This window comes from Bombus affinis, chromosome 5 (assembly GCF_024516045.1).
Source record: "Bombus affinis isolate iyBomAffi1 chromosome 5, iyBomAffi1.2, whole genome shotgun sequence".
NCBI classification, from domain to species: domain Eukaryota; kingdom Metazoa; phylum Arthropoda; class Insecta; order Hymenoptera; family Apidae; genus Bombus; species Bombus affinis.
This window is the reverse complement of record NC_066348.1, coordinates 5,011,348-5,032,002: the sequence shown is the minus strand read 5'-3', so window position 1 is coordinate 5,032,002 and position 20,655 is coordinate 5,011,348. Positions and strand designations below refer to the sequence as shown.

Genomic DNA, 20,655 nt, shown 5'->3' with positions numbered 1-20,655 from the left:
TTTGTACAAATTTATAATGTTTTTACTTGTATTTATTCAGAAGAAAGAAACATATTTATTTTTGAAAACATAACTATCAATTCTTACATTTTTAATACCTACATTTCCCATTACAAACTTTTTTCTTTAAAATCATTACAGATTGTTTTTTTTTTATACGCGGAAACCTTTTTTTACATCATGTATTTTTTAAATAATGAGATTAGTAAGGGGTATAGCAAGATAAAGGAGTTAAAACTGCACCATTCACCAACAGCTTACTGAAAGAGAACATCGTAAAGCAATTATGAATTCTTTACTTCGAACACAAATGTAATTAGAGTAAATAGAATACGACGTTTATGATAGCAAATTTGTAAAACGGAAAGAAAAAAAAATAATAAATTTTGTGCATGTCAATGACCATGATAGTTATGTCTAACCTGTTATTGTCATACCTGTTATTGTCATACCCGTTATTAAAGGGTTATCAGAGAGTGTTGTGAACTTTAAATCTACAAATTTAGAAACTAAACGGTAACGACTTATGTATGATAACCTAAATTATACAATTTAAACAAATTTTTGATAAAACAGAAACGAAAAAGTTCTATAAGAATAATATGATTTAAAAAGATAATTTGAGCACATGCAGTTCATGAATAGTTTATTTTAATTTATTAATCATGGATAGATTTTCAAGTATTGATTGGTAAGTACGAAGTATCATTTTTAAATATCTTAACTTATTAAGAATTAGTATATATTTTAATCAGCAGAAACCACCAAGATTATTGCCATTTTTTTAATTTAGCAGAAAATAGATATTTATCATTTTAATGAAATTTATGATTCATACTTTGAGATGGACAAACATAAATTTTATTTATGAAAAACAGAAATTTTGTATTTTTTACTTAATTTTCATATTTTTTTCAACCTTATTATGAATTATATTTTACTAATAAAATAAATTATTTTCCATATATTTATGTAATAATCTATAAAAAATATTTGAAGAAAATATTTTTAAGAAATATTTTCTCTTATTCTTTATTAAAAATATGTAATTTGTTATATTATTATGAAAGTTTCTATTTTTAATTACATATTTGAGTTGTTTAAGATACTTTGCCATAAAAAAATGTATGTACATGTTAAATACATTTATTATTATCTAAATATTGATTATTGAAATTGATATAAAATAATTGTAAATTTCTAAACTATAATAAATAAAAATTTTAATAGTATGTATCAAATTTAATAGGAATACTGCATTGGAAGACCTAATAGATAATACTTTTGTTAATGGAGGAAGATTAGAGAAAGAAAGTGTAATGTATCGAATTATGACTGGGAATTTCAAAGATCCATTTAAAGATATTGAAGAAGATTACAAGAATGTTAAAATCAATCTAATGAAGGATTCTGATCCTGACTTAAATAAAATGGAAAAAGAATATGAACCTAAGCACACAAAAAAGATCAAATGTTATATACCTGGTATTGTTAAACCAATGTTTAAAAGTTTTAAGAAATCCAAACTAAATAAGGAACAACAAGCAATGTGTTTAAGAATCTTGTTAAGATTTTCAAAATCTGATAAACCGAAACTAACACAAATAGAAAGAAAAGAATTAAAAGTATATATGGTACTTAAAGCATAATGTCATAAAAAATTATTGAAATTGCTTTCTTAATAAAGAAGTTATATAAGTGTAATTTTAAGTTATTTTCTATAATATATAATTATGTCTGTTATTGTAGGACTTACAGCAAATAATATCTCAAGAACAAGATGAATTTTTGGAATTTGCAAAAAGTAAATGGCCTGAAAGATCATTTAAAATCACATGTGAAGATTATATAAATTTACATTGGAAATTAAAGCTACAATGTATTTATAAATTACCTAGGTATTACACTGAAGTAACAAGCATTCCATTTGTAGCAGATAAAAATATTCAAGTAAAATTTCTTTCTAATTGTTTACAACTGGTGAGTAATACAGATATTATTTATAAGTAGTTATAAATAATGTATATAATTAGAGATGTAGAGATGTAATGTAGAGATGTAATAAAAACAATATATTATGTTTTATTGCCTTAAAAATCTTGCTTTTTTCTTTTTTGAAGGGCAAATTACAAAAGATAGTGTTGCCAACTTTTACAGGACCATGTATGTTACATATAAATTCAGAACAATTACAAAAACGATTTCTTCCTAAAAAAGATAATGTCAAAGAATCATTGATGTTTTTTAAACTACCTGTAAGTGAAGATGCAAATTGTCAAAAGTTGGCTGAAGATAATAATGTAGATTTGGTAATTTCATCCAGTGGTCTTAATTGTTTAGTAAATAATATTGGTCCAACATATTCAAATTCGTGGATTTTACCCATAGTCATTAAAAGGCATAATGATAAAAATGTTATCTACATAGATAAGCCAGCACCCCCAGTTGCAAGTACTATACCAGAAAAAAATACTTGGGTGTATAAATATATTCTGAAATATTTTTTTATTGGTAACAAACATTTAGAGAGGTAAGATAGAAACTTATTCTTTCCACATATTTTTATTTAAATTGTATTTTTCTTTTTAATTAATTATGAATAACATTACAATTTACACTTTTGACTACATAATAATAGTAATGAAGATGATAATATATTTGATGATGTTAATTGTGAAAAACTATTAAAATTAGAAGAAGAATATGAAAATGCTTTAACAAAAATTAACAATAAGTTATCTTCAAATGCATCAGAAGAGGATAAAAGTTTTGAAGAAATTTTAACTCAACAGAATCCCACAAACTGTGAAGAATCTTTGCATACAACCGCTTCTAATTTTTGCAATTCTTTTAGTTCTACAAGTAATGAAGGTAAAAATATATTTAATATTTATATAGATATATGTCTCCCAAGTTATGTGTTAATGAAGATTACTAGTTATATAAGCTATAAAAACTGAAAAAAGAACAAGTAATAAAAGCATTGAAAGTAATCAATTTTATGAATTAATAGAGATACAAAGTGGAACCTCTGAAGTGATGGAAAATTGTGTATCATATAACTTGTTTACAATTGGACCACTACTTTCAGAACAGAATGAATTAATGAAAGATGTTATTAAAGAATATAAAATGTTAGTTCGAACAAAAACACATGGGTTTGAGGTTTGTGTTTGCTATGTAATATTTAATATCCTTTTAATTTATTGAAATGTTTCTAAAAGGTAATCTGAGAAAAACAGTTAAAATTAATAATATAGTGTTTAGTTAATTATTTACCTTATTTTTACAGACTTTAGAGAATGAAGTACAAAGATTATTATTGTTAACACCAAAATTAGAGCATCAGCCTGACCTTGGTGCTGAAGCTGTAACATTAGAAGAAGCATTGAAACAATGGGTATCTTTGATATTTAGGCCTCATACATTTCTAGCTCGAGGTAAATTATTTGTAATCAATAATATCGGTATAATAAATTAGTTGTATTATATTTGCATAGAAATATGTTACAATAATACACCCAAAAGTAATGCAATGTATGTATATTTATTTTAGTTCGAATATCAAGTGAAACATCAGAAATATTACAAATAGAACATCGTACAGCAATATCTATAAATAATGAAATTAAAAGACTTTATAACACGAAAGTTGAAGATACTTTGATAATTTTACATAATGTTATTCAATCTCTTGCAAATTTATCTCCAGGACGTTATATTTTAAGACATACAGTAAGAAATGGAGCATTTGCTGCTGTTTTTAAATTAGCAGAAAGTTCAGGGTAAGTGATTGTAAAATAATTATTATTTAATTTTATTGTCCCATTATCTATTTGCAGAAAAAACAATCTTGATATTCATACAATTTATGATGAGATATTTCACACTTTACCTAGTCCACCTTGGATTCCATTAGACAAAACCTTACCAACTCCAATGCTTAAGTGTTTTGAAAGAATGCCAGCTTTGTTTTATCCATCAAATAATAAAACATTTTCTGTTAATAAAAAACACACTAAATACAACGCAGGTATATGATACTATATAATTATGATTATGAAGATAGCTATAATTAATGTTATTAATATTTCCTTAGGATTTGTACGTAGAAGTTTAAGAAATAACAAGAAAAAATGATCAGTACTCAATATTAACATAAGTGGAGAAATACATTTCTTTAATAAATTAGCTTTTTCTATTAGTTTTATTTCTCTACTTAATATACAAACACAAATTTTAAATTTTATATGGTACCATTATTATGTGTTTATTACAGTAAGATCTAAAGTCTGATATAATCTGTGTTACAAATGTATACATTTGATGTAATTTTAATTATTTTTTAACTTTAACTATAATAAATTACTATTGCATCTGTATAATTTTCTGTATCTTGTGTGAACTACATAATATATCGTAATATACAGTTTCGGATCGAAATAAGCAATACATTCGAGATTATACCGGTGTTATTTGGCTTAATTTTATTCTCGAATGAGACAAAAAAGAACACGGAGAAGGAATGAGAGACTTGAGATAACGGCAATTTCATAAAGTAATCAACCGAGCAGTATATAAAAAGTCAGGATCGCTAATATTAGAATGAGAAAGCACTACATATATTCTATTCGTTTTCTATTAAATGATGTCACTATTCATTCAATCACAAAAATGTATGGCTTCTTGCTTTCACAGACTTCTTACTCGTTTCGAATCTCTCACTCTGTCGGCGAATTCAAATGAAGAAGAGGGGATAGCGAGTTGCTTATTTTGAGTCAGAAACCAGTTATTATAGGCAAAACTTATTTCGAGATAAAACTGTAGTATAGTATATTTCAGATTTGATTTCAGTTCTAGTATCTTAATTACCAGTCGTATACATTTTCTAAGGTTTCTTAAGGTAAGATAGGATAGTGAAAAGAGAATTGGACTTATGCTATCTCCTCTTATTATGTTCTCTGTATGTTTTTTTATTATTGGTTTTTATTTGAGTATTTGCGTTGTGTTAGATGCTGTAAAGTTTGCATATTTAACAAGTTAGGTGTATATAAAAAAATAAATATTTATCGTATCTTTTACGTGTATATAAAAATAAATATAAAATAATTTTGTAAACGTATAAAATAAACACTTTTAAAAGTAAATTATGTTATAATAATGCTATGTGTAGAATTTATAAATATTGAAATTAAATGTTATATAGAAGTATGTTTGATAAATATATAAAACCAGAGAGGAAATTTCCTCTCTGATATAACTTACACATATTTTAAGACTTATATATCTACAAAACACGACTAGCTATTAAATATACAACGTATTAAATATACAATGTTTAACATTTTAATATATTTATATTCATAAAGATTTTTTTTATAACAGTTTGTACAAATAGTAGGTTTTCATTGTCAAATATACACATATATATATAAACATTTTTAATAAAAAATAGTATATAACTATGCAATTTAGTAAACTAGTATACTTCATAAAAAATAAATTTTAGTATATCATAAAAAGCACAGTATAGCACCGTAAAGATTCTTCAGAGATTCCAAAATTGTGTAAAAAATATAGTAAAATGCACAATCCTTTATATCCATATATTTAATTAATAGATTGATGTAAAGCAAAAGTATAAGCAAAAGTGTGCAAGACACTCATCTTTTATTTGGGCCATAAATATTATTAAAGCTTTGGAATTTATCCTGAAATATTTTCTCTTAATTAAGTAGAAACAAGTGAGAGTAAAGCCTTTTTGTAATCTCCAGATGTATCACCCTAGAACAGAAAATTTAGGTATTAATTTGAACGTTAATATTCAATTGTATGTGATATAATCTGCAGTTAGAAATTTTTATTAGAATGAAATTTTTACTACTTTCTAATTTTAGTACTATGAGCAAAATTTTTGAAATCATATATAGTTATCTTTAATTCTTTAGATACACGAATAGCCCATTATACATCTATAAGATTATTTTCCTTAATGAATTAGATATAAATCCTAATATACTGAACTAAATGGTTGATCGATAATGTAATACGTATCTCATGAGTATGAGTATTATCTGAGCATCACATTACTTAATTAGTTAAAATCAAGCTTTACTTTTATTCTATGTTTTTTTAAAAGCAACTTTATTATAGAACTATATATACAGTGTACTGCTAGAAATATATTTTAATAACATACTACAATACTTTACTAACTAATAATATATCATAAAATATTGAAGAAAGAGTAATATGAATACATACCGCAATCCAGCTTTCCAATGATTTTCCATAACGTTCTTCAAAAGCTTTTTTAATATCACCTAAATCAATTTCACTTCGAGAAACAATAATGCGGATCAATGTTCGATCTTTTGTACCAATACCATGCATACTGGCATACAATCGCTCAGCAAAGAAACCAACTTTTGATTTTACACATTTTACTGTTATATAAAAATCATAGCATTTATATTATATTAAAATACAGTTCTTAAATTAAAACATAAATATATAGTATATAGTTCAATAATATCAATACTACAATTTCATTGTACAGTGTTTCCCACACATCATTATAATTATGTTCAAAATCAAGAAGTTACAAATAGATAGAGCATTGTTCAGATTTCCTACAGCAAAAATAAATTTTTTAGTGTTTATTAGACATTAACGAACATACTACAAATGTACAGATAAGGTTTTCCCAATGAAAGTAAGTCTAAGTAAGATCATATTTGTACTTATTTTAATTAGGAAGACTTCATCCATCTATTGATAATATTCTCATAAGAGAAAGATAGAAATTTTTATTTCTGTTATGCACTTTTTGGTCTGTTGTTTTAAATAATCAGTCACATGACTTTGAGGACCTGATTTAGCAAAATATCATGAGAGTGTATTGAGTGATTGTATGAGAGAGTGTATTGACTGTTACAATGATCCAGGAAACACTGTATTAGACATTTCTATAAACAAAATACTGACCTATTCCAAGGAGACCCTTTTCAAGGCTTCCAGAAAACTCTTTCTTAATAGCAACTTCAATGTCATGACCAGATATTTTTTCATATTCAATAAAAGTCTGTCTTAATTGCTGATAGCTACGTGTTACTAAAATAGCATTAAACTGTGATTCATCTGTGCCCCATTGTTTCTCACCTATACCAAAATAAATAATTATGTTTCAAGTAAATATATTATATTACTTATATATTATATTACTTATGATTAATAATTCTTATATCGAAACAAAACACAGATTTCTTTTATTTTATTAATAATTATTGAAAATAATCATATACTCCTCTTTTATTAAAAATAGTTTGTATTATTATAAATACCAGCTTCATAAAGTGCCTGAGCATCTGCTATAGCTTGTGCTTGATCTATTCCTTGATTTTCATCCCTGTTTGCTTGAACAAGAGAAACTAATAATCTTTTGAAATGTCCTGAAGTATCACCCTTTAATTCACTTTCAAGAGATTTTCCATATACTGTTAAGAACAAAATATTTTTAAATTAAGAAATGTAAATGCTTTATATAACAGACCTATATAAATTTATATTAACTTATTTTTCTAAAATTTAATTAAGATAAATAATTGCTACACTTACAGTTCTCATAAAATGTTGCAATGGTACGTATACCGTAATTACTCAATGTACATAAAATTTCTACAATTGCTTCTTCATCAGTTCCTAATCCACTAACTGCATCATGTAGTTCTTTAGCATAATAATGAGGTAATGGTATCATAAGAGCAATTATAACATCTTCCAATTTCCCTGTTAATTCACTTTTTAAATCACTAACCAAATCTTTTCCATATAAAGTTTTATATGCTTCAGCAATTTCTAATCTCTGAACAATTCCTCTCCTTGTAAGTACATCAATAATAGTTTTTTCATCAGTACCAAAACCTTTCATTGCTTTACGCAACATTGTAGCATCTGCATTTGCATCAAATGGTTCCGCAGGATACACCGTTGGAGTACACTATAGAGGATTATTTCTTTTATATCATTTTAAATAAATTAAAATATTTATATATTTATATGTCTTTATATTATACAATTCATATGTGAATAATAATTATCTTTTTACTTAAATCATTATTATAAGCTATTAACAAGTTGGTACTATGATATGTAAGAAATTTAAAAAAATATGATTTATTAATATTAAGAAAAATGTTTATCATTAAATAATATGCAAATTTTTTTTTAATATATACATTTTAGTAAAACGATATTTAGTAAATTAAAACAAAAAAACATATATTTTTTAAATATATACTTAAAATTAAAAAGCTTTTTTATATTAACATAATATGGAACTTATATCTAAAGTGTGTGTGTAGATCTTTTTTGAAGCCTTTCTTAAACCCTTTCCTATTTAATTTAATTTTCTATATTCCAATAATTCGTGCTAAGGACATAAGTACTTTATTGCAAATTATTATGATATAAAGAATTTATAACACTAATAATATTAAATTTCTAATAAAGCATAAACTGTTTTAAAAATATATATTCATAATACGAAGAGAAGTTGAGCGCTGATTGATTAGCTCAAGCGAAGCAGCGATAAAAATACGGTCGATCAATGGCCATACCAAAAATAGACTAATCTTAAAAGCAGTCACTTAAAGAATGTTTTTAAGCTTCTAATAAATAATTAAGAGATACTTACTTTAAACGGATAATACTGTTGTTGTGACATTTTTGACTACGCAGAAAACTGCCTAGAATAAATAAAGATAATTGTTAGTTAAATTGATCAATACCAAAGAATAATATAAATATCTGTATTGTACATTGCAATACAGTCTATATTATTGTTTTTTATGTTAATTTATGCTTATATGCGTGAAAATGTATTTACAATAAAAATATTTTTAAAAATTTACCAATAAACTGTTTTCGAAAAATAAAAACGGGGAGAAGTTTTACGTTTGATAGCCGGCTAACCAATGATGGGCACACCCACTTTCGCATCACGTCATGTACATACGTACATAGTTCTTTCAAGGTGCTTACTAACTAGAGAGTGAGTAATGAGTAAGAGAAAAAAGGTCACAATGCTTCCAATGACATCATAACGGATACTATATGTATAAACGTATATACTTATACTTACATATTTACTTAATCATTATGAAGTCAAGATTCGGAAATATCATCAGTTAATGTATTTTGTATGTCCTCTTATTAAATTTGTGTTACACCATACGTGGATTTTTAAGTTTGAAATTATATTGTTGTATTTTCTTTATACTCATATGATAATAGAATAACTCAGTTCAATTGGAAATTTTATAATAACTTCTTCCGAAAATTTTTAGAAGGTTAGTCGTCTTTCACAATTTTTTTGTTTAGTATATTCTATATTAACAACTCTTACAAAAAGAAGAATGCAATGTAATTTATTTTAATAAATTTCTTTATTTTTATTTGCAGTTAAATATTGTTTTTGACTGTATAAGAGAATATCAACAAAGAAGGATTTCCTCAAGTTATAAGTGTAAAATATTCAAATTTACATTTTTTATAGTTTACTTATTGCAAAAACTTAAATTTTATACATCCAAATAATTAAACTATTTTCTTGATATTTATATAATATAATATTGATGTATTACATAAGATTTAAAAATTTAGTCGGATCATCAATATAAAATGTAACGAAAACCGCTGATTTAATTATTTTTATATAATGTTAAATTTATTAAAATTATGTTAGTTAAGTCTGGATATGTTTTTATACAGATATATTTACCCGGTATGACTATTGTGAAAGAAATATACGTAATGGGATAGAGGATATTTATAATTGTTATATTCCTATATACGTAAAATTTAATATACATATACATACAGGCATACAAATACGAAAAAATAATAAGCGTAATAAAATATATAGTGTTAATTATGCTATTGAATTAAAATAGATTGAAATTATATTTTTAAACTATCAATATTTTTTTATGTATGTAAACATTAAAATGTGTTTTATACAAAATTATATGGGAATTAAATATACATATATCGTATCAGTAAAAATGACATATGTGTAGTTTAAATCTTTCACACTAGAGTACGATTTTCATGTATCTTTCTTTTTTAAAAGATGGCTCATTAGCGCGGTAACGCCTCTTTTCTGCTAATACTCCGATCATCGACCATTCACTGATGTTCGACTACGCATCGAGATTTCAAATGTTGTTTCCTACAACATTGGCGGCATGTCGCGTTTAACCTGTTTATTTATTAAAAGAGATATACAATATAATATATTTCAATTATCTAGTAATAAGACGTTACAATTTGAGGGTTCTACGAAAAATGGCTGATCGCTAAATTTGTTGTGTGTATGTGCATTAATACAAGGGGAAAATTCTGTGAAAGGAATAAATAACCTAACGTAATATCGATTTGTGTAAAACGCGCGTAAATATGCCGCGTACCAAAGCATCACCAAAAAAATGTGTTAAAACAACAAATTCACATCCAGGCACAAATACATGGGTTTTCCTAATGAAAGGTGCATAAATAAAAATTATTTCGCATTTAAATTTCTCTATTATATATTATTTATAACCGTTAGACACATACCAATATTACCCAAGATGATTAAACTTATTTATTAATTTTAAATATTTTCCTATTTCTTACTGTTTCATTAGTTATACTATATTTCTTAATGATATATTCATAAAATAGATTAACATAATCTCTATGCCTTCCAGGTGATAGTTTAAATAATACAGATGGTGGTGTACCTGATGTTATTAAATTAAGACATCCAGCTACAAATCAACCTGCAATGTTTGTATTTAGTCCAGGCAATGTAACAGTACAAGAAGTTCTGACATTTGATGAAAATAAAAGGTCATGGTTTATAGATGATAATGTAAAATCTGATGGAAAGTTACATTTATCTACTCCTATTGATCCAATATTTTTAATATTACCTTATTTAAGAAAGGTAAATCTCCATTATTATATTTTACTTATAATTATATATATTATGTTAATCTATTATGACATAATGTAGGGATTTAATTGATTCTGTTATGGGTTTAATATTCTAAGTACTAGTAAAAGTATTACACTTGTAGTCACAACAAGCACAACCATTAGAACAATGTCTTTGGGATGAAGATTTTATAGAAACGACTCGTCTTACTCAATGTCAGAATTTAAAACTGACTCTAGTCGCTGACCGCAAGGGAGATGAATCTTTACAAGCTTATAAATTTAATGAAGAAAAAGCATTAATCTGGTTGCATAGGAAAGTGGAAAGAGTAATTGAAGTATTAAAACAGAAGGGCATTCATGTATCACAGGGTGCTATTAGTGCTACTTATGTTAAAAGTACTAAACTTGAAACTGCTTCAGAAGTGGGTAAGATATGAAATAAATTTCATGCATGAAAAATTTTAGTAAATAGCAAATTCAATTATTGTTTCAATAAACATTCAGAAATAAAACAATATCTATTTATGTTGGGATTAGGAAAAGGGTATTAATATACTCATTTTTTGTTTAGAATATTTAAAATATGCACATGGCATTGTATCAGAGTATCTTCAAGAAGATTTATCAAAAAAATTAGCACAACATTTAAATTTATCAGATGAATCAGAAAATAAGAAACGGAAATTAAGTAGTCCTAAAGATACTGTTGAAGAAAAGAAACCTAAGAAAGATACAATTGAAAATGAATCAGTATTAAAACCAAAAACACCTGAGTCAACTAAATTAGAAAAGGTAATTTAAAAAAGGGTACTTGTGTCTTTCAATGCATTTCTATAACATAGGTTTTCATGATATATTTTTTTATATAGCCTCAAAAAGCTACAATTGGTAAGAAAGAATTAGCTAGACAAAAAGCAGCAGCTGGATCCAAGAGCATTACTAGCTTCTTTAAGAAAAAATAAATTTTAGGTAATTTGAGAAATCTAAATATATAAAAATTTTTGAAATCTCAAACATTGCAATATGTATACATTCAAGTTATAGCACTGTTATTCAGAACCAGGTTCACAACATTGTAAAAATATCTTGAGATATTTTAAATAGTTGTTTAACCAATAGACAACTCTAATCAATAAGCAATTTCTTAAATATTTTTTAATATATATGTTGCAATCTCTCTACACTGGGGAATAGAGTATTTAAGTACTTATTATAATTTTGGATGTACGTAAAATATATTGTAAAAAATATAAAAATTTTGAAAATAGCAAGTTTGAACATGTAAAAGTATTGGTCGTGTTCACAATACATTATTTTTAAATTAAAAAATATATTAAAAAGTAATTTAAAATGGATTACTTTTAAATAGATAATATAATATTAAACTTATATGCTATATAACTCATAACGCATTGGAAAAAGATTCATTGTAAAATATCTTAAACAATCTGGAAGAATCAGTTACCAAGGATCACGAAGGTGGCCTTAAATATAACAAAATCTATTAGTTATTACAGCAAATATACTAATTACCATTATTGATAACAAAATATCAGAACTTTTATTTAAATTTTTAAATCCGTATTTGAGATTGTGTATAATTGAAAAATCTAATTGTACAATATTGTTCAACATTCATCAATTCGTATTATTGAATGTTTCTACATGTAATTTCGAAAACTAATCTAATAGTACAAGCACAAAAATAACATCTGATTTTAACACCTCAAAGTTCAATATTTTTGTATATATTTTGTATATCCATATACAGTCAAATATGTCAATATTTGAAAGCGTTTGTATTTGTTTGGCATATTTTTACTGCTCAAAATAATTGTAATCAATCAGTCATTTTTAATAAAAAGGTAAAATATTAAAAAATTAAATGTATCGTATATGTATTTAAAATATTGTTAATGTGATGTAATTATCAATTTTGTTTCTATTAAAAGCCTAATATTAATGTAGATATTTCAAGTTCCATCATAAAAAAATGAATAAAAATTTTAACATGTATTTTGTAGTTACTAATAAGAAAGTAGATAAAATTTTAAGAAAAGAAACATTTCAATAAATTCAAATAACAAATACTAATTTGAGCAATAGTATTTAGAAGCTTTATGTTAATACAAAGTGATATAATTTAATTTGTTAATATACTAACTTGTCTCAAATTAAACTTTGTTAAGATGATATTTAAAGTAATATTGAAGAATCAAAATAGAGAGAATATGGAATGAACAATATTTAGGAACTTGGTATTGTTTGATTTCACACACATGAGTTTTTAAGTATTTTGAAAAAAAGATAAATCAGATATGAATATACATAATGAACTGATGCTTAGTACTTAAATTAGGAGATTGAAAATACTTAGATTGATTCATTAAAGTGAAGCCATATTGAAATAAACTTTGTGAGATAATAAATACATATTTTAATCATTATTAGTTCTTTATTAATAGCAGTGATGAACGTTTTGATATCAGGTATTAACACTTTATAAATCATATTAATTATGAAACTCTTCTTATTTTGTACTAATTGCAAGTCTATTACCATTCCTTTTATATCTTGCATTTTTCTTACAACTTTTTAGTAGCTTTTCTTATACTTATAGAACATCTTTATACAAAATTTAGCAAAATGACGGAACATTTCATTTATATCAAAATCTTCAATAACTTAAATATTCATCTGTAAGAACAATTGTTTATTTTTTAATTATTTACAAATGTTTGAATTTATATATCTATGTATGTAACATTTATTTACAAGGAATATTATAAGTTATTTCAACTTTTTGTTATCAAAAATGGTTATAATTACCCAACTCAATATAATTATTGAGTACTCTATATTTATCAAAAGTATCATGATTAGTTGCTAAAATTTTGTATTTCTGTAATTCTAGTCGAACATAGCTTAATATAGCATAATATAGCAAGCTAGCTGATATTTTTATTATATGTATATAATTGTTATGTTCAATTGTTTTGATATACAACAATTCTATTATCGTCATTAAATTTGCAACGTACCATATATTGTCTAGAAATTTTTCTGATTCTTAAAATTTCATTGCATTAAAATTTATTTCTTTATTGCCTGAAGTAACTTAAAAAGGATTAATAATTTACATGTTATTGCACTCTGTTTTCAGCAGAGTACAGATTCATGGATCAAGTGTCAAGTATAGTAACAGTAGTTAGAAGTTAGGTTGAAACATACAATAAAAAATATGATAAATTTTATTTTATAGCTATTAATGTTTTAATTTACAAAATTAATATAGTACAAATATCTAGCAAACCATAGGTTCTAATTTAGGTTCTGTGATTTCTATGTCTCTGCATTTAGCATGTTGCAATTCTCTTCTTATTTCAGGTGTAATTGTATGATGAGATTGTTTCCTTAATAATCCTAATAAAGCTTCTTTTTGTTCAGAACTAATATCACCTTTATAACGTTGTACAAAAGTTAATAATGCCTGATGCCATAAAACTGGAAGCTCTCTAGGATCTCTTTCGAATCTAAAAATAAGGTTATTACTGAAATTGGAACATTACTAAAATTTTATATCTTAATTTTAAATTTTTACCTAAGAAAATGAAATACCACTGCATCAATAACTCTATATGGAAGAGCATATTTTTTATCTAAAAATATTCTAAGGAAAATACTATTAGCTCCAGTGTAATCCATTTCTGCAATTTTTAGTATTGCTGCTGAAGAATGTAAAGTTGGTATTGAATTTTTAGCAAGCACAGATCCAATAATAACAGCTTCTCTTAATGTACAAGTTCCAGATTCTAAAAGTGGAAGTAAAATTCCTTTCATGAAACCAGCAGGTTTATACAGTGCTTTCCGTAATGCTTCATATAGATGAAAATTTAATCTTTTATATTCTGCTAAGTCATCTCTAATTCGTGGTAATAATATTAAATTATAAAATCTTTGCGCCATTTTTTCTTTGAGATTAGAAGCAAATATTCTAGTAGCTTGATACATTGCTGCAGCTGACCATTTTGTTGGATCAGTAATATATAATATTTGTTCCCAATTTTTTAAATTAGGAACAATTTTGAATGCTTTAGGTAATTTTCCACTGCGATATTTTGTTAATACATCTCTAACACCTTCATACATTGCTTTCACTCTTGGGTCTAATTCTTGCATTTGAATTGAGCCTGCATCTGAAAATTGAGTTTCAATTTCTGTTTTTTTTTCTGTTAACTTTTCTAATATTATATCAGCTAATGTCTTCGTAGGGACAGCATCCTTAGACATGAACATTTGTATAGCTCTTTCATCTTCTTCATTTATTTCAATATGTTCATAATATTGTGCAGTATCCTGTTCATCTTCACTTGATACTTCCTCTGAATCACTAAATTCAGCATTAGTGTCAAGTTTTATTAATGGTTTCTTTATAGATCTTGTACTTTGTCCAATTCCACTTTCTTCTTCAATTTCCATTTGTTGTTGTCTGGCTTGAGATAGGATTCGTTTTGTAAGAGCAGGGTCCACAAACTATACAGTTGCAATCAAAGTTATATATTATGAATCAATTTATACTAAATATCTAGAATGATTTATTATAGTATAAGTGATGTAAATGTAAATTAATTTTAAAAATATTATATTTTATTCCATGACAAATTATACTAAAAGACTAAAATTTATCAATCAGAATTGCTATTATGTTTTAAGAATAACACACTCAATAATAAAATATTAATCAAAATCATTTTTGTATTAAAAAAATGAAGATATATAAATCTAACCTTATCATCATCTTCGTGGCGAATTCTGACCTTTCGCCTGTTGTTCGATTTTACAGTTTGTGCTTCTTCTATTTGATCACCTAAGGCTGTTTTAGGTTGTTTAGAAACCTTTATCTTTGTTGCTTTGCCCATCTTATTATTTTACAATACTTTATACAATCAAGAAAAACATGCAACACAAATCATGAACATAGAAATATAAGGAATAGAATAACTGAAGTCATTTCCGAGGAGCGGGAAATGTGATATTTTGGAGCCACATCGGTGATTGGTTATGATCGCGCAAACGTAATCTTATTTTGATCGAATAAGAGTGAATCCTGCGACCGTAATCTAAAACATTATTTTATTGTATGCGAATAATAAATAAATTTTTATTTTTAATAAAATTACATCGTTACTAAAGATAAAGAGATTTAACTTCACTTGTGATATTAATGTACATACTATATTTGTAATTCTGGTTTATATCCTACTTTTATATGATTTATATATTTATTTTATTATTTATCTATTTTAACATATTGTTTTATGTAGTGCTCGTGGTGGAGAGATTTGCCAAGGGGAAATTTGAATTTTTCATGTTGGACTTATCTGTAATATCCATATTGTAAATTTGATCCAAGCTGTAAAATCTAAATTATACCTAATAGAACATTTTAAATATTTTAAATGTTATTAATTAAATTCTTTATATAATCAGAGAGATTTCCTCTCAGATATAATATATTAGTGCAATTTAAATATTTAGTAAGCTTTACACAAAATTTTGAAAGAAAACTTTATGAACAACAATATAAGCAGAAATATAAAGCTTTGTTAAACTTTTAGATGATTATATTTATAAAGATATATTATGAAGATAAAATTTTTAGAGATTAAATGTTAAAAACTTTTTAAGTAAAAGGATGATTTGCAGTTATATTCCGTATTTAATTATGAAGTTGTAGATTTGTATGTTTTAAAATTCTAAAAAATTACCGGTGTTACAATCGAATATCGAAAATTGTGGATATTACAATCAAGTAAATATTCGGTTCGGTTTAGGCGGGAAGATTACTTCAAGAATAGCGTGTGTTTTTGTACTGCATTAAGAGAACCTAAGTTTTTCAAGTAAAGATAATATATACATTAAATTTTAAAATAATTGTAAAAATAAATTTAGAACAATGCCACCAAAAATATCAATGGATTATGCAAAAGTTAGGGGTGAGCATTTATGTTATAAACTAACCACTACAAAAGAATATATCGTAATTTAGACACATCTAACAAGTTGGTTAATTTCTCTGTTATTTTAGAACAATTAAAGATTTTTTTGACGAGCTTTGTAGCAATAGATAATGAAACTGGCAAGAAAGCACTTAAATATAAGACACAACTCAGTAATATTGCTCACCGTGAACAAGTAGATTTACTAATAGAGTTAGATGATATACATGACTTCGATGATGAATTAGCGATATCTATTGCAAACAATACTAGAAGATATGTTAATTTACTTTTGGAGGTAAGTTTATATTTATAATATGGATATAATATATAGGGATTTTAATATGTTCATAATACAAGACAGAAACCTACTTCTCTCTTATATCCAAATATATGATACATATCTTGTTCATTCGTCAACAAACATGATTGGGAATTTTGGACTTTAAGATAAAGAAGAATATATTGGTGAATTTGTAGAAAGAATATTACGTTCCTTATATTGTTATTGAATCAATTATGTTTCATTTTATTCTGCTAAATTGTAATGTTCAATTGAATTATTTCTTAAATGTGTATAATGCTTATAATTCAGTCATTCATTCATAAATTATTATAACGAGTGGACCTGTCTCAGGTTTATCATATCATCTGTTATTATATTTGATTAAGGAATATCATATGGACATTGTGAACATGTTAATATATTTATTTTTTAATATGGCATTGAGAAGTTATTTATTACATTGATTGAAAAGATATATTTACATTTACGTAGCTTATTCAAGAGATGTTACCTGAGTTAAAAGAAAGACCTGTACCACCAAAAGATGCTTTGGATGTATATATTGAACATAGATTATTAATGGAAAGTCGTAACAGACATGATGGAGAGCAACGAGATCCGAGAAATAAATATGCCCCAGAACTTATGAGACGCTTGTATATCATTTTAATATTCATTTTTGTCTCTATATATAAATACATAATATTATATAATATAAACAAATTTTATGAACATTTCAGTGAAGTGTATTTCAAGGATTTTGAGACAGCAAAAGCATATTCTGTGAGAGATATAAAAGCTGACAAAATAGGAAAACTAGTTACAGTGAGAGGTATAGTAACAAGATGCAGTGATGTAATGCCCCTTCTTGTTGTTGCTACATATACATGCGACCAATGTGGTGCTGAGACATTCCAACCAGTAAGAAATGAATGATTCTTTTATGTTACAGGACAGAATAAAAATTTAATAAAATTGAAACTTTTAGGTTCAATCTCTCAAATATATGCCATTACGACAATGTCCCAGTGATGATTGTCGTATAAATAAAGCTGGTGGTGTGTTAGATATGCAAACAAGAGGGTCAAAATTTGTGAAATTTCAGGAAATAAAAATACAAGAACATGTAAGTTTTGTATATGTTTATAAGTTCTTTTTTATATTCATAAATATTTGGTAATAATTTTTATAATTGTAGTAATCATATTTTAATAATTCTAAGAGCGATCAAGTTCCAGTGGGTCATATTCCAAGAACATTGACAATATACTGCAGAGGTGAAACAACAAGAAAATGTTTACCTGGGGATCATGTACTTATCACGGGTATTTTTTTACCTATTATAAAATCTGGTTTTAGCGTTCGAGTGGGTGCAGCTCTTCTAAATGAAACTTATTTAGATGCACATGTATGTAATCGATTGTTTTAATAATTTTATAATATCGTAATATATCTAACATACTTAAATATATATGTTTTTTATGGTTTAGAGAATTGTCTGTCTCACTAATTCACAAACTGCTGATGATAGTAACGCAGTATTAACAAATGATGAATTATCCTTAATAGTGGAGGAAGATTTTTATGGTAAATTAGCTCGTTCTATCGCTCCAGAAATTTATGGACTTGAAGATGTTAAAAAAGCGCTGTTATTACTGCTAGTTGGTGGTACAGATAAACAAAGAGAGGATATTAAAATTAGAGGTTGTTTAACATTTAAGATTATTGTTTATATGCATATTTTTTTCTTTTCGCTTTATTATATCTATCATTTGTAGGTAATATTAATATTTGTTTAATGGGTGATCCTGGAGTTGCCAAGTCTCAGTTACTTTCGTTTATAACGAGATTAGCTCCTCGATCTCAATATACAACTGGTAGAGGATCTTCTGGAGTAGGTCTAACTGCTTCAGTTATGAAAGATAATTTAACTGGCCAAATGATGCTCGAAGGAGGAGCTTTGGTACTAGCTGACGAAGGTGTTTGTTGCATCGACGAATTTGATAAGATGGCAGATGCTGATCGAACTGCTATTCATGAGGTGATGGAACAACAAACTATATCGATTGCCAAAGCAGGAATTACAACTCGTTTGAACGCAAGAGTTTCGATATTAGCTGCGGCAAATCCTGCTTATGGTAGATATAACCCAAAAAGAACAATTGAGCAGAATATTCAATTACCTGCTGCTTTATTATCACGATTTGATTTATTGTGGTTAATTCAGGATCGAGCAGATCGCGGTAATGACTTAAAGTTAGTATTTGTACAAATGTATTTTTTTATTTACATATACAGAATTTCCACGGATTTATTATTCAATTAGTAGGAAAGTGTGAGAATATACAATAATTTAATCAATATATTTCTTCAGAATGGCTCAACATATAACTTACGTTCATCAGCATTGCATACAACCACCTATGGAATCGCAAGCTTTGGATATGAATTTAATTAGAAGATATATTACCGTATGTAAAACGAAACAGCCTGTTGTCCCAGAAGAGTTGACTGATTATATAGTTGGTGAGAATTTTACTAAATTTCTCTAATGTGATACTTATCACTATATGCATAATTATATTTTTGAACAATTGCCATTTCCAGAGTCCTACGTGGAAATGAGGAAAGCAGCTCGTAATAGCCAGGACAAAACTTTTACATCTGCACGTAATTTATTAGCGCTTTTACGTCTATCGACTGCACTGGCGCGTCTAAGATTATCAGATGTCGTTGAAAAGGCGGATGTTATCGAGGCGAATAGATTAATAGAGATGTCTAAATATTCTATTAACTATTCTGAAACGTTATCAACAAATGTCCAAGAAAACCCAATGAGCCGAATTTTCTATCTTATTAAAGAACTAGCAAGCAATACGAAAACTGTTAAAGTATCAGATATATTGGAACGATGTACTACTAAAGGATTTAAACCCGATCAAATTAACGATTGTATCGAAGAATACGAGGCATTGAATGTGTGGCAAGTAAATCAGACAAGAACACAAATTACGTTTATTTAAATTTTCGTTTCGTGTGGATTTAATATGCCGCTAAACATTATTTTTATACCTTTATATTTTGAAAAGTACTCTTGTATATTTTCACTTATCATTATAAGGAAACTTTGTATGTTAGTGGCATAAATTTTATTTATATATTCATAAATTCTTTTAATTATACATCACCTAAAACATATGTATTAATATAATAGTCTATTTTGCATGATGTGTATGTATTTGGTAAAAATAAGGCGAGCAAAGACAATAGTCGGTGGCGGCCCGTAACGTCTTCGGAAGGTATCAGGAGTGCCATTTGGGTAGGTAAGTAAGCAAGTAGGTGGACGAGTAGTTCGGTGTGGATTGAAAGTTAGGTGGGAGAGAGCAT

The 20,655-nt window shown here is 26.2% G+C and overlaps 4 protein-coding genes and 1 pseudogene across 4 annotated transcripts; 3 read left to right on the top strand and 2 right to left on the bottom strand.

Annotated features, from left to right (window-relative positions):
* Positions 1-37: 37 nt before the first annotated feature.
* On the top strand, positions 38-4,385 carry LOC126916614 (uncharacterized; annotated as a pseudogene).
* Positions 4,386-5,330: 945 nt separating this feature from the next.
* On the bottom strand, positions 5,331-9,061 carry LOC126916606 (annexin B9-like). The gene is made up of 7 exons (XM_050722570.1): positions 8,913-9,061; positions 8,696-8,747; positions 7,618-7,999; positions 7,344-7,496; positions 6,988-7,161; positions 6,265-6,446; positions 5,331-5,784 (listed from the first exon to the last, which is right to left on the bottom strand). The coding sequence occupies exons 2-7, from the start codon at positions 8,723-8,725 to the stop codon at positions 5,731-5,733; spliced, it is 975 nt and encodes a 324-aa protein (XP_050578527.1). The 5' UTR covers positions 8,726-8,747; positions 8,913-9,061; the 3' UTR covers positions 5,331-5,730.
* A 1,005-nt stretch (positions 9,062-10,066) lies between these two features.
* On the top strand, positions 10,067-13,430 carry LOC126916607 (ribonuclease H2 subunit B). Its single transcript, XM_050722571.1, has 5 exons — positions 10,067-10,546; positions 10,752-10,990; positions 11,124-11,409; positions 11,555-11,775; positions 11,853-13,430. The coding sequence occupies exons 1-5, from the start codon at positions 10,459-10,461 to the stop codon at positions 11,943-11,945; spliced, it is 927 nt and encodes a 308-aa protein (XP_050578528.1). The 5' UTR covers positions 10,067-10,458; the 3' UTR covers positions 11,946-13,430.
* A 245-nt stretch (positions 13,431-13,675) lies between these two features.
* On the bottom strand, positions 13,676-16,036 carry LOC126916600 (bystin). Its single transcript, XM_050722563.1, has 3 exons — positions 15,771-16,036; positions 14,585-15,516; positions 13,676-14,516 (listed from the first exon to the last, which is right to left on the bottom strand). The coding sequence occupies exons 1-3, from the start codon at positions 15,900-15,902 to the stop codon at positions 14,288-14,290; spliced, it is 1,293 nt and encodes a 430-aa protein (XP_050578520.1). The 5' UTR covers positions 15,903-16,036; the 3' UTR covers positions 13,676-14,287.
* Positions 16,037-16,692: 656 nt separating this feature from the next.
* LOC126916591 (DNA replication licensing factor Mcm7) lies at positions 16,693-20,436 on the top strand. The gene is made up of 10 exons (XM_050722540.1): positions 16,693-16,979; positions 17,072-17,280; positions 17,761-17,924; positions 18,009-18,189; positions 18,257-18,394; positions 18,491-18,676; positions 18,759-18,972; positions 19,047-19,524; positions 19,643-19,794; positions 19,876-20,436. Exons 1-10 carry the CDS (start codon positions 16,940-16,942, stop codon positions 20,289-20,291), a joined length of 2,178 nt encoding a protein of 725 aa, XP_050578497.1. The 5' UTR covers positions 16,693-16,939; the 3' UTR covers positions 20,292-20,436.
* The last annotated feature ends 219 nt before the right edge of the window (positions 20,437-20,655 follow it).